Below are 14,064 nucleotides of genomic sequence, written 5' to 3' on the forward strand. Positions count from 1 at the left end.
GAGAGGCCGGGGGGAGAGAGAGAGTGAGAGAGAGGCGGGGGAGAGAGAGAGAGAGAGAGAGAGAGAGAGGCGGGGGAGAGAGAGAGAGAGAGAGAGGGGGGGGAGAGAGAGAGAGAGGTGGGGGGGGAGAGAGAGAGAGAGAGGCTGGGGGGGGGAAGAGAGAGAGAGAGGCTGGGGGGGGAGAGAGAGAGAGAGAGAGGCTGGGGGGGAGAGGGAGAGAGAGGCGGGGGGGGAGAGAGAGAGGGGGGGGAGAGAGAGAGGCGGGGGTGGAGAGAAAGAGGCGGGGGGGAAGGAGAGAGAGAGACAGGGGGGGGAGAGAGAGAGACGGGGGGCGGAGAGAGAGGCGGGGGGGGGGAGAGAGAGGCGGGGGGGGGGGAGAGAGAGGCGGGGGGGGAGAGAGAGAGAGGCGGGGGGGGAGAGAGAGAGGGGCGGGGAGAGAGGCGGGGGAGAGAGAGAGGGGCGGGGGAGAGAGGGGCGGGGGAGAGAGAGGCGGGGGGGAGGGAGAGAAGAGAGAGAGAGGCGTGGGGAGGGAGGGAAGAGAGAGAGAGGCGGGGGGAGGGAGGGAAGAGAGAGAGAGGCGGGGGGAGGGAGGGAAGAAGAGAGAGGCGGGGGGAGGGAGGGAAGAAGAGAGAGGCGGGGGGTGGGAGGGAAGAGAGAGAGAGGCTGGGGGGGAAGAGAGAGAGAGGCTGGGGGGGAGGGGAGAGAAAGGCTGGGGGGGAGGGAGAGAGTGGCTGGGGGGAGGGAGAGAGAGGCTGGGGGAGGGAGAGAGAGGCTGGGGGGGAGGGAGAGAGAGGCTGGGGGGAGCGAGAGAGAGGCTGGGGGGGAGGGAGAGAGAGGCTGGGGGGGAGGGAGAGAGAGGCTGGGGGGGAGGGAGAGAGAGGCTGGGGGGGAGGGAGAGAGAGGCTGGGGGGAGAGAGAGAGAGGCTGGGGGGGAGGGAGAGAGAGGCTGGGGGGGAGGGAGAGAGAGGCTGGGGGGGAGGGAGAGAGAGGCTGGGGGGGAGGGAGAGAGAGGCTGGGGGGAGGGAGAGAGAGGCGGAGGGGGGAGGGAGAGAGAGGCGGGGGGGGAGAGGTAGGTGGGGGGGGAGGGGAGAGGTGGGGGGAGGGGAGAGGTAGGCGCGGGGGGGGGGGGGAGAGGTAGGCAGGGGGGGGGAGAGGTAGGCGGGGGGGGAGAGGTAGGCGGGGGGGGGGGAAGAGGTAGGCGGGGGGGGGAGAGGTAGGCGGGGGGGGAGGAGAGGTCGGCGGGGGGGGGGGAGAGGTCGGCGGGGGGGGGGGTGGGGAGAGAGGTAGGCGGGGGGAGGGGTGGGGAGAGAGGTAGGCGGGGGGGGGGGGGGAGAGGTAGGCGGGGGGGGGAGAGAGGCTGGGGGAAGAGAGAGAGAGGCTGGGAGAGAGAGAGCGAGAGAGAGGCTGGGAGGCTGGGGAGAGAGAGAGGCTGGGGAGAGAGAGAGGCTGGGGAGAGAGAGAGGCTGGGGAGAGAGAGAGGCTGGGGGGTGGAGGGAGGAGAGAGAGAGAGAGGCTGAGGGAAGAGAGAGAGAGAGGCTGCGGGGAGAGAGAGAGAGACAGAGAGCCTGGGGGGGGGAGAGAGAGAGAGAGGCTGTGGGAGGAGAGTGGGAGATTGGGGGAAGAGAGAGGGAGATTGGGGGAAGAGAGAGGGAGATTGGTGGGAGAGAGAGAGAGAGAGGCTGGGGGAAGAGAGAGAGAGAGGCTGGGGGAAGAGAGAGGGGCTGGGGGGGGGGAAGAGAGAGGGGCTGGGGGGGGGGAAGAGAGAGGGGCTGGGGGGGAAGAGAGAGGGGCTGGGGGGGGGAAGAGAGAGGGCTGGGGGGGGGGGAAGAGAGAGGGGCTGGGGGGGGGAGGAAGAGAGAGGGGCTGGGGGGGGGGAGGAGGAAGAGAGAGGGGCTGGGGGGGGAGGAAGAGAGAGGGGCTGGGGGGGGGGAGGAAGGAGAGAGGGGCTGGGGGGGGGGAGGAAGAGAGAGGGGCTGGGGGGGGAGGAAGAGAGAGGGGCTGGGGGGGGGGAGGAAGAGAGAGGGGCTGGGGGGGGAGGAAGAGAGAGGGGCTGGGGGGGGGAGGAAGAGAGAGGGGCTGGGGGGGAGGAGGAAGAGAGAGAGGGGCTGGGGGGGGGAAGGAATAGAGAGAGGGGCTGTGGGGGGGGAGGAAGAGAGAGAGGGGCTGGGGGGGGGAGGAAGAGAGAGAGGGGCTGGGGGGGGAGGAAGAGAGAGAGGGGCTGGGGGGGGGAGGAGGAAGAGAGAGAGGGGCTGGAGGGGGGGGGGGGAGGAAGAGAGAGAGGGGCTGGGGGGGGGAGGAAGAGAGAGAGGGGCTGGGGGGGGGGGAGGAAGAGAGAGAGGGGCTGGGGGGGAGGAAGAGAGAGAGGGCTGGGGGGGGAGGAAGAGAGAGAGAGGGGCTGGGGGGGGGAAGGAAGAGAGAGAGAGGGGCTGGGGGGGAGGAAGAGAGAGGGGGGGGGAGGAAGAGAGAGAGGGGCTGGGGGGGAAGAGAGAGGGGCTGGGGGGGGAAGAGAGAGGGGCTGGAGGGGGGGAAGAGAGAGGGGCTGGGGGGGGGGAAGAGAGAGTGGCTGGGGGGGGAAGAGAGAGAGGGGCTGGGGGGGGAAGAGAGAGGGGCTGGGGGGGGAAGAGAGAGGGGCTGGGGGGAAGAGAGAGGGGCTGGGGGGGAGGAGGAAGAGAGAGAGGGGCTGGGGGGGGGAAGGAATAGAGAGAGGGGCTGTGGGGGGGGAGGAAGAGAGAGAGGGGCTGGGGGGGGGAGGAAGAGAGAGAGGGGCTGGGGGGGGAGGAAGAGAGAGAGGGGCTGGGGGGGAGGAGGAAGAGAGAGAGGGGCTGGAGGGGGGGGGGAGGAAGAGAGAGAGGGGCTGGGGGGGGAGGAAGAGAGAGAGAGGGGCTGGGGGGGGAAGGAAGAGAGAGAGAGGGGCTGGGGGGGAGGAAGAGAGAGGGGGGGGAGGAAGAGAGAGAGGGGCTGGGGGGGGAAGAGAGAGGGGCTGGGGGGGGGAGGGAGAGAGGGGCTGGGGGGGGGGAAGAGAGAGGGGCTGGGGGGGGAAGAGAGAGAGGGGCTGGGGGGGGAAGAGAGAGGGGCTGGGGGGGAAGAGAGAGGGGCTGGGGGGGAAGAGTGAGGGGCTGGGGGGGGGGGAAGAGAGAGGGGCTGGGGGGGGAAGAGAGAGGGGCTGGGGGGGGAGAGAGAGGGGCTGGGGGGGGAAGAGAGAGGGGCTGGGGGGGAAGAGAGAGGGTCTGGGGGGGAAGTGAGAGGGTCTGGTGGGGGGAAGTGAGAGGGTCTGGTGGGGGGAAGTGAGAGGGTCTGGGGGGGGGAAGAGAGAGGGTCTGGGGGGGGGAAGAGAGAGGGTCTGGGGGGGGGAAGAGAGAGGGTCTGGGGGGGGAAGAGAGAGGGTCTGGGGGGGGAAGAGAGAGGGTCTGGGGGGGGGGGTCGAGAGATGGTCTGGGAGGGGGGAAGGGAGAGGGGCTGGGGGGGGGGAAGAGAGAGGGGCTGGGGGGGGGGGAGAGAGGCTGAGGGAGAGGGAAAGAGAGAGGCTGGGGGGGAGGGAGAGAGAGAGAGGGGCTGGGGGGAGGGAGAGAGAGAGAGGCTGGGGGGAGAGAGAGAGAGGCTGGGGGAAGAGAGAGAGGCTTGGGGAAGAGAGAGAGAGAGGCTGGGGGAAGAGAGAGAGAGAGGCTGGGGGAAGAGAGAGAGAGAGGCTGGGGGAAGAGAGAGAGAGAGGCTGGGGAAGAGAGAGAGAGAGGCTGGGGGAAGAGAGAGAGAGAGGCTGGGGGAAGAGAGAGAGAGAGGCTGGGGGAAGAGAGAGAGAGAGGCTGGGGGAAGAGAGAGAGAGAGGCTGGGGGAAGAGAGAGAGAGAGGCTGGGGGAAGAGAGAGAGAGAGAGAGAGGCTGGGGGAAGAGAGAGAGAGAGAGAGAGAGGCTGGGGGAAGAGAGAGAGAGAGGCTGGGGGAAGAGAGAGGGGCTGGGGGGGGGAAGAGAGAGGGGCTGGGGGGGGGGAAGAGAGAGGGGCTGGGGGGGGGAAGAGAGAGGGGCTGGGGGGGGGAAGAGAGAGGGGCTGGGGGGGGGGGGAAGAGAGAGGGGCTGGGGGGGGAGGAAGAGAGAGGGGCTGGGGGGGGGGAGGAGGAAGAGAGAGGGGCTGGGGGGGGAGGAAGAGAGAGGGGCTGGGGGGGGGAGGAAGAGAGAGGGGCTGGGGGGGGGAGGAAGAGAGAGGGGCTGGGGGGGGGGAGGAAGAGAGAGGGGCTGGGGGGGGGAGGAAGAGAGAGGGGCTGGGGGGGGGGAGGAAGAGAGAGGGGCTGGGGGGGGGAGGAAGAGAGAGGGGCTGGGGGGGGGAGGAAGAGAGAGGGGCTGGGGGGGAGGAGGAAGAGAGAGAGGGGCTGGGGGGGGGAAGGAATAGAGAGAGGGGCTGTGGGGGGGGAGGAAGAGAGAGAGGGGCTGGGGGGGGGAGGAAGAGAGAGAGGGGCTGGGGGGGGAGGAAGAGAGAGAGGGGCTGGGGGGGGGAGGAGGAAGAGAGAGAGGGGCTGGAGGGGGGGGGGGAGGAAGAGAGAGAGGGGCTGGGGGGGGGGAGGAAGAGAGAGAGGGGCTGGGGGGGGGGGGAGGAAGAGAGAGAGGGGCTGGGGGGGAGGAAGAGAGAGAGGGGCTGGGGGGGGGAGGAAGAGAGAGAGAGGGGCTGGGGGGGGGAAGGAAGAGAGAGAGAGGGGCTGGGGGGGAGGAAGAGAGAGGGGGGGGAGGAAGAGAGAGAGGGGCTGGGGGGGGAAGAGAGAGGGGCTGGGGGGGGAAGAGAGAGGGGCTGGAGGGGGGGAAGAGAGAGGGGCTGGGGGGGGGGAAGAGAGAGTGGCTGGGGGGGAAGAGAGAGAGGGGCTGGGGGGGGGAAGAGAGAGGGGCTGGGGGGGGAAGAGAGAGGGGCTGGGGGGGGAAGAGAGAGGGGCTGGGGGGGAGGAGGAAGAGAGAGAGGGGCTGGGGGGGGGAAGGAATAGAGAGAGGGGCTGTGGGGGGGGAGGAAGAGAGAGAGGGGCTGGGGGGGGGAGGAAGAGAGAGAGGGGCTGGGGGGGGAGGAAGAGAGAGAGGGGCTGGGGGGGGAGGAGGAAGAGAGAGAGGGGCTGGAGGGGGGGGGGAGGAAGAGAGAGAGGGGCTGGGGGGGGGAGGAAGAGAGAGAGAGGGGCTGGGGGGGGAAGGAAGAGAGAGAGAGGGGCTGGGGGGGAGGAAGAGAGAGGGGGGGGAGGAAGAGAGAGAGGGGCTGGGGGGGGAAGAGAGAGGGGCTGGGGGGGGGGAAGAGAGAGGGGCTGGGGGGGGGGAAGAGAGAGGGGCTGGGGGGGGAAGAGAGAGAGGGGCTGGGGGGGGAAGAGAGAGGGGCTGGGGGGGGAAGAGAGAGGGGCTGGGGGGGGAAGAGTGAGGGGCTGGGGGGGGGGAAGAGAGAGGGGCTGGGGGGGGAAGAGAGAGGGGCTGGGGGGGGAGAGAGAGGGGCTGGGGGGGGAAGAGAGAGGGGCTGGGGGGGAAGAGAGAGGGTCTGGGGGGGGAAGTGAGAGGGTCTGGTGGGGGGAAGTGAGAGGGTCTGGTGGGGGGAAGTGAGAGGGTCTGGGGGGGGGAAGAGAGAGGGTCTGGGGGGGGGGAAGAGAGAGGGTCTGGGGGGGGGAAGAGAGAGGGTCTGGGGGGGGAAGAGAGAGGGTCTGGGGGGGGAAGAGAGAGGGTCTGGGGGGGGGGGTCGAGAGATGGTCTGGGAGGGGGGGAAGGGAGAGGGGCTGGGGGGGGGGAAGAGAGAGGGGCTGGGGGGGGGGGGAGAGAGGCTGAGGGAGAGGGAAAGAGAGAGGCTGGGGGGGAGGGAGAGAGAGAGAGGGGCTGGGGGGAGGGAGAGAGAGAGAGGCTGGGGGGAGAGAGAGAGAGGCTGGGGGAAGAGAGAGAGGCTTGGGGAAGAGAGAGAGAGAGGCTGGGGGAAGAGAGAGAGAGAGGCTGGGGGAAGAGAGAGAGAGAGGCTGGGGGAAGAGAGAGAGAGAGGCTGGGGAAGAGAGAGAGAGAGGCTGGGGGAAGAGAGAGAGAGAGGCTGGGGGAAGAGAGAGAGAGAGGCTGGGGGAAGAGAGAGAGAGAGGCTGGGGGAAGAGAGAGAGAGAGGCTGGGGGAAGAGAGAGAGAGAGGCTGGGGGAAGAGAGAGAGAGAGAGAGAGGCTGGGGGAAGAGAGAGAGAGAGAGAGAGAGGCTGGGGGAAGAGAGAGAGAGAGAGAGAGAGGCTGGGGGAAGAGATAGAGAGAGAGAGAGGCTGGGGGAAGAGATAGAGAGAGAGAGAGGCTGGGGGAAGAGATAGAGAGAGAGAGAGGCTGGGGGAAGAGATAGAGAGAGAGAGAGGCTGGGGGAAGAGAGAGAGAGAGAGAGGCTGGGGGAAGAGAGAGAGAGAGAGAGAGAGAGGCTGGGGGAAGAGAGAGAGAGAGGCTGGGGGAAGAGAGAGAGAGAGAGAGACTGGGGGAGGGGGGGCGGGTGTGGGGAGAAAGAGAACTCAGGGAAGATGGATCATGTTCTTCCAACCCCCTACAAGGGATATCGTTGGAGTGGATGATATCCACAAGTCACAACACTGTCACTATTCACTTCTTACCAATAAACCTGTTAACAGTCTGTACACAATGCCCCATCTGTGGGGGGGGAGGGCAGGGGTGGGGGTGAAAGGATGCACTTGCACTGGGGTAAGGCACTTCAATTGGGGGATGGATGCACTTGGACTGGAGTAAGGCACTTCGGTTGGGGGAGGCATGCACTTGGACTGGGGTAAGGCACTTCGGCTGGGGGAGGCATGCACTTAGACTGGAGTAAGGCACTTTGGCTGGGGGAGGGATGTACTTGGACTGGGGTAAGGCACTTCGGCTGACCCTTGATGTCTTCTGGGGAGCTCTGTCCTCTGTCGCTTCAGGAAGTCAAAGTGGATCGAGTTACAATTTGCTAAGTCACTGAGACCTTAGGATGGGTGGTTCCAGTTACACATTCCTATGAAACTTCAGGGAGTGGTTTATCCTCCAAGGGGACCAATCAGAAACAAAGGGTGGAGCATGTTTGCCATTTTGGCAGTACAAATAAACGCGTCCGGAGGACAAACACCAACATGGACTGGTTGGGCCAAATGGCCTGTTTCCATGTAGTAATTCCTATATGATTCTATGTAACAGCTTACCTAATGTACATTTCTCACATCCTTCTGCACACATCACACATTGTTCATAGTCAGGATCTGCAATTTCACCTGTGGATTGCAAATACAGGTTTTATTGCTAATATAAATGTGAGGTATAACTCGTAACACAAATTAGATTTACCTGATTGTTAGCAATAAAAAAAAATGTAGGAGCTCCATCAGATAAATCATGCCACTTTCTATGTTACCTTTAGGTCGACTGTCTGTACAGCTTTGCAGACATCAAATCCAAAGTTCCATCAATTGCAGTCCAAAACTGAAGGTAGGCAGAAGAGGGCTGGGGCAAGGGCTGGGATTAATCTCAATGTAGGCAGGACAGAGCTAAGGCAGGGGGTGGAATTAAATTAAACTTGGGCAAGGAATGGAATTATAGTTTCAATTCTGGTTTTCTTAATTGCTGATTAAAATTCATTGAAAAAACCTCAGTAATGAATGTGTGCACATTATAAATCACAGAATTAAGTGGAATGAAAACAAGGTACTCATTTTAAAACCCAGAATTATCGGGGTCGAAATTCAGGGTCCGAATAAGGCTGGTTACTGCCGTTTTGCAGCAGCCATGCGGCAGAATCGAATGGCCGCCCCGTTGCAGTCGATGGACTGCCTCGACCCAAATTCAGCTCGGGGACTTTTCGGCCTGCCCCCACTTCCATCCCGCTGCTGCCAACCGCTGCAAGAGTGTCATCTATTCGCACACTGCTGATCTGCCGCTCTTCCAGAACACTCCGACCCAAATTCACCATGAAAAATCGCCGATCTGCCGCACGGTGCCCTGACAGCTTTTTCTGTCGGTGCACCTTATCCTGTGTGTGTGTGGCTAGGCAGTGCAGCGGCCCTTCAAGAGGAGGGCGCACTGCTATGGCTGCCATGTTTTTATTTTTGCCGGCCGACTTCCTGATCGGCCAGCCAATTATTGCCCCGCGTTCGGCCGGGCCACCAACAGGCAGCCTGGCACCCCTCTTGGGTTAAAGGCTGGTGGCCCGGCTGAAACCCTCCCTGATGGCCCAGTGGCCAAAGCTAAAAAATCCCCAATTCTCTCCCCTTTAACAGAGGGGAGAACATGTGGTGATGCACACGCACAGTTAAAAAAATGTCAAAGTCCAGAAAATTGATCGGAAGGCCGCCTCATCGCTCTCAGTGGTAAAACCAGGTAAAAAAATCATTGTTACGCCAGCTTTCTGGCATGCCTGAATTTTTGCCGCCTCATGTTTGGTTTATGCTTTTTCTAAATTTCTAGAAAACCCACTCAAAAATTGGACAAGTGGCAACTCTCATCAATAAAGTTAAATTAATCACTGACAATGCAAACTAAAATTATGAAAAAGTGACTGTGTCCGTTGAAATATTGTGAATTACTAGCACAGTTTAGTATTGTTATGTATGGCATCTACATAATTACTAATCCAGTGCCTCTAACTGTAACAGTTTTACACATGGTTACATTTACATTATTTTGTTGGAAAGAAGCTTTAATATGAGCAATGATCATCTTACATAGTCTCAGGTTATCCATTTTGGTGGCAAAAACTGGAAGGCAGAATATTACCTGAATGGTGACAGATTGGTAAAGGGAGAGGTGCAACGAGACCTGGGTGTCATGGTGCATCAATCATTGAAGGTTGGCATATAGGTGCAGCAGGCAGTAAAGAAAGCAAATGGCATGTTGGCCTTCATAGCGAGAGGATTTGAGTATAGGAGCAGGGAGGTCTTACTGCAATTGTACAGGGCTTTGGTGAGGCCACACCTTGAATATTGTATACAGTTTTGATCTCCTAATCTGAGGAAGGACATTCTTATTATTGAGGGAGGGCAGCGAAGGTTCACCAGACTGATTCCCGGGATGGCAGGACTGACATATGAAGAAAGACTGGATCGACTAGGCTTATATTCACTGGAATTTAGAAGAATGAGAGGGGATCTCATAAAAACATATAAAATTCTGATGGGATTGGACAGGTTAGATGCAGGAAGAATGTTCCCGATGTTGGGGAAATCTAGAACCAGGGGTCACAGTCTAAGGATAAGGGATAAGCCAGTTAGGACCGAGATGAGGAGAAACTTCTTCACTTAGAGAATTGTGAACCTGTGGAATTCTCTACCCAGAAAGTTGTTGAGACCAGTTAGTTAGATATATTCAAAAGAGAGTTAGATGTGGCCCTTACGGCTAAAGGGATCAAGGGGTATGGAGAGAAAGCAGGAATGGGGTACTGAAGATGCAAAAATGATCAGCCATGATCATATTGAATGATGGTGCAGCCTCAAAGGGCCGAATGGCCTACTTCTGCACCTATTTTCTATGTTTCTATGACACAGAAAATCTCCAAGTTTGTGCCAATGGCAAAAAGTGAGCCCTAGCATAGCACCTGCCCTGTCCCCATTTAAATTAATGGCCCAGATTTTGCAATCACTTCACTGACAGCTGCCCACATAGTTTTTGCGGGTTTTAGAGCAGAGACTAGCTCTAATCTGGTATCTAATCCAGCACGGCATCCTCTACAGGTCATCTGTGATGTCTGTGAGCAGCACAAGAAAGTGTTATGTATGTTACTATGTAATACTTGCCACCAGAGGGCGCGATTATTGGAGTCCTAATGGTCACCTGCACACACGTACAGGGCCAGTATAAAAGGTTGGCTGCCATGTTGTTTAGGCACTCTGGAGTTGTAATAAAGAAGATTAAGGTCACACTAAGTTTAGCTCACAATACTCAGCCTCGTGGAATTCTTCTACACACAATTGCCGACGAGTAACCGAATATAAACCTTCACGCAACCATGGCTGCCATTGGAATATTAAAGAGATTCATAGAGGGTGATTATTGGGAAGCCTTCGTCGAGCGTCTTGACCAGTACTTCATGGCCAACGAGCTGGAAGGAGACACTATCATGGCCAAGTGCAGGACGGTTCTCCTCACTGTCTGTGGGCCTAAAATATACGGCCTCATCAAGAATCTGCTCGCACTGACAATACCAACGGAAAAGGAATATACAGAGTTGTGCATGCTAGTTCGGGACCACCCAAGCCGAAGGAGAGTATCCTTATGGCCAGATATCGTTTTTACACACACCATCGCTCCGGGGGCCAGGATGTGGTGGATTATGTCACCAACCTGAGACGCCTCGCGGGACCTTGCGATTTTGGAGCTGCGTTGGGACAAATGCTGTGGGACTTTTTCGTGCTGAGCATCAGCCACGAGGTCATTCTTCGAAAGCTGCTGGCTGCCAAAACCCGAGACCTGAGCAGGGCCATCGCGATCGCCCAGGCATGCATGGCCACGGACGATAACACCATACAGATATCTTCTCAACATCGAAGCTCACCGGCAAGTACTGTACATAAAATGACGTCGCTAGCAGGCCAAAATGCATATGGCAGGGCCTATATGTCTGTGGCTGCAAGATCTGTGATGACTCAGAGTCCGTCATCGGGGGTGAATGTGAATCCATTAGCCCCATTAGCCCCTGTGGGGGTAATCATCGGGCCCCTCAATGTCGATTCAAGCACAACGTGTGCAAAGACTGCGCAACGAGGGGGCACCTTGCAGCGAATGTGCAAACGTGCTGCGACATACCATGTGGCAGAGGATGATCGATCCAGCATGCTTCACGCAGCACAGGCAACTCAATCCAAGGAAGAAGAGTATGGGGTACATGCTTTCACCACCAAGAGCCCTCCTATAACGCTAAAAGTCAAATTAAATGGAGTTCCAGTATCCATAAAGTTGGACACGGGTTCGAGTCAATCAATAATGAGCCAGAAGGCTTTTGAGAAACTGTGGGGAAATAAAGCACCAAGGCTCAAACTGAGCCCGATTAATGCAAAGCTGTGTACCTACACCAAAGAGCTCATACCAGTCATTGGAAGTGCGGCAGTGAAGGTATTGTATGATGGAGCTGTGCATGACCTATTATTGTGATTGTGCCAGGCAATGGCCCAATGCTGTTCGGCAGAAGCTGGCTAGAAAAGATTAGATGGAATTGGAACGACATCAAAGCACTATCTTCAGTGGATGATGCCTCGTGTGCTCAAGTGCTGAGCAAGTTTCCCTCGCTATGCGAACCAGGCATCGGCAACTTCACAGGCGTCAAGGTATAGATCCATCTAGGCCCCGATGCACGGCTCGTCCATCACAAGGCTCCGGCAGTTCCGTACATGATGAGGGAAAAAGTCGAGATCGAACTGGTCAGACTCCAATGCAAAGGAATCACATCACCAGTCGAGTTCAACGAGTGGGCCAGTCCAATTGTTCCGGTGTTGAAAAGCGATGGAACAGTCAGAATCTGTGGAGACTACAAGGTAACGATTAACCAAGTCTCACTCCAGGACCAGTACCCGCTGCCCAAGGCGGATGACCTGTTCGCAATATTAGCAGGGGGGAAGTCGTTCACCAAGTTGGACCTAACCTCCGCCTACATGACAAAGGAACTGGCTGAATCTTCGAAAAGACTGACGTGCATCAACACACACAAAGGGCTGTTTATATATCACAGGTGCCCTTTCGGGATTCGCTCGGCTGCAGCCATTTTCCAGAGAAACATGGAGTTTGCTGAAATCTGTTCCACGCACTGTTGTGTTTTAAGACAACATCCTGATCACTGGTCATGACACCATCGAACATCTACACAACCTGGAAGAGGTTCTAAGTCGCCTAGACAGAGTGGGACTGAGGCTGAAATGCTCCAAATGTGTTTTCCTGCCGCCAGAAGTTGAATTTTTGGAGAGATAGATTGCAGCAGATGGCATCAGGCCCACGGACTCAAAGACAGAGGCCATCAAGAATGCACCCAGACCACAGAATGTGACAGAGCTGTGCTCGTTCCTGGGACTCCTCAACTATTTCGGTAACTTTCTACCCGGGTTGAGCACGTTGTTAGAGCCTTTGCACATGTTGCTACGTAAGGGTGCCGACTGGGTTTGGGTCAAATCTCAAGACACAGCCTTTGAGAAGGCCAGGAACCTGCTATGTTCAAATAAGTTACTTGTACGCTATGACCCATGTAAACCTTTAGTGCTAGCTTGTGAGGCCTCATCGTACGGGATCGGCTGTGTGTTACAGCAAGCCAATGTATCGGGCAATCTCCAACCGGTTGCATTTGCATCTAGAAGTCTGTCTAAGGCTGAGAGAGCCTATAGTATGGTCGAGAAAGAGGCGTTAGCATGTGTAAATGGGGTTAAGAAAATGCACCAATACCTATTTGGACTTCGGTTTGAGCTTGAAACTGACCACAAGCCGCTCATTTCGCTGTTTTCAGAGAGCAAAGGTATAAACACCAATGCTTCGTCCCACATCCAAAGATGGGCACTAACATTATCCGCTTATGACTATGTTATCCGCCACAGACCAGGCACTGAAAACTGTGCCGATGCTCTCAGCCGGCTACCATTACCCACCACTAGTGTTGAAATGGCGCAACCCGCAGACTTGCTACTGGTCATGGATGCTTTTGAGAGCGAGGGGTCATCTGTCACAGCTCACCAGGTCAGGACCTGGACCAGCCAGGATCCTGTGCTATCATTAGTAAAGAGTTGCGTCGTAAATGGGAACTGGTCGGCCATTCCCGGAGAAATGCAAGATGAAATTAAGCCGTTTCACCGACGCAAAGATTAAATGTTCATCCAGTCGGATTGTCTCTTATGGGGTTATCACATGGTTTTGCCAAAAAAAGGCAGGTAAATGTTTATATGCGACCTACACAGTACCCATCCAGGCATTGTCATGATGAAGGCAATTGCCTGGTCGCATGTTTGGTGGCCCGGCATTAACTCGGACTTGGAGTCATGCGTGCATCAGTGCAACACTTGCTTGCTTGCACCAAGGGAGGCTCCACTGAGTCTGTGGTCATGGCCTTCCAAACCGTGGTCCAGGATCCACGTAGATTTTGCCGGCCCCTTTCTAGGAAAGATGTTTTTAGTAGTTGTGGATGCTTACTCCAAATGGATTAAAGCATAATCATGTCATCCAGCACATCCACAGCCACTATTGAAAGCCTCCAGGCCATGTTCGCCACCCATGGCTTGCCTGATGTCCTTGTCAGCGACAATGGACCGTGTTTCACCAGCTCGGAATTCAACGAGTTTATGACCCACAATGGCATCAAGCATATCAGTCTGCTCCGTTTAAGCCCGCATCTAACGGTCAAGCAGAGTGGGCAGTCCAAACAATCAAGCAGAGCATGAAATGCATGACAGACGGCTCCCTGCAGACCCGCTTGTCTCGCATTCTGCTCAGTTACCGGACACAACCCCACTCGCTCACCGAGGTTCCCCGGCAGAATTGTGAATGAAGAGAGACCTCAAAACCAGGCTCTCCCTAATCTACACGGATCTTAATGATTACGTGGAAACCCGGTGACACCGGCAGAACATGTACCACGATCGCGCGGTTGTTTCACGTGACGTTGATGTTAACGACCCTGTGTTTGTCCTGAATTATGGTCATGGTCCCAAGTGGGTTGCTGACACTGTTTTGGCCAAGGAAGGGAATGAGGTGTTTATAATCAAACTGTTAAATGGCCAAACGTGCAGAAAGCATTTAGATCAGATCAAATTGCATTTACTGACAACCAGGAATGACTTGAAGAGGACATCACCATCGACGATCCACCAACACACACCCAACCAGCAATCGACCTCACTGTCAATCACGAGGATGAACCCACCGATCCTGACAGTCCGGTCAGACCAGCCGTGGTGCAGTGCAGCAATGGTCCGGCCAACTCACACACACCAGGGTTTAAACTTAGACGATCGACCAGGGAGTGAAGGGCTCCGGATCGCCTCAACTTGTAAATAACTTGTACCGAAGACTTTGGGGGGGGGGGGGGGGGGGGGGGGGAGTGATGTTATGTATGTAACTATGTAATATTTGTCACCAGAGGGCACGACTGTTGGAGTCCTAATGGTCACC

At 57.6% G+C, this 14,064-nt stretch overlaps 1 protein-coding gene across 1 annotated transcript in view; it reads right to left on the reverse strand.

The window, feature by feature from the left end:
- The window catches only part of LOC139237313 (proprotein convertase subtilisin/kexin type 5), a 35,843-nt gene that overhangs the window by 10,253 nt on the left and 11,526 nt on the right, over positions 1-14,064 (reverse strand). The window contains exon 3 of the mRNA XM_070866999.1: positions 7,137-7,205. Within this exon, the coding sequence (XP_070723100.1) occupies positions 7,137-7,205 (69 nt within the window). The remainder of the gene's footprint in view (positions 1-7,136; positions 7,206-14,064) is intronic.

Source organism: Pristiophorus japonicus, chromosome 1 (genome assembly GCF_044704955.1).
Source record: "Pristiophorus japonicus isolate sPriJap1 chromosome 1, sPriJap1.hap1, whole genome shotgun sequence".
NCBI lineage: Eukaryota > Metazoa > Chordata > Chondrichthyes > Pristiophoridae > Pristiophorus > Pristiophorus japonicus.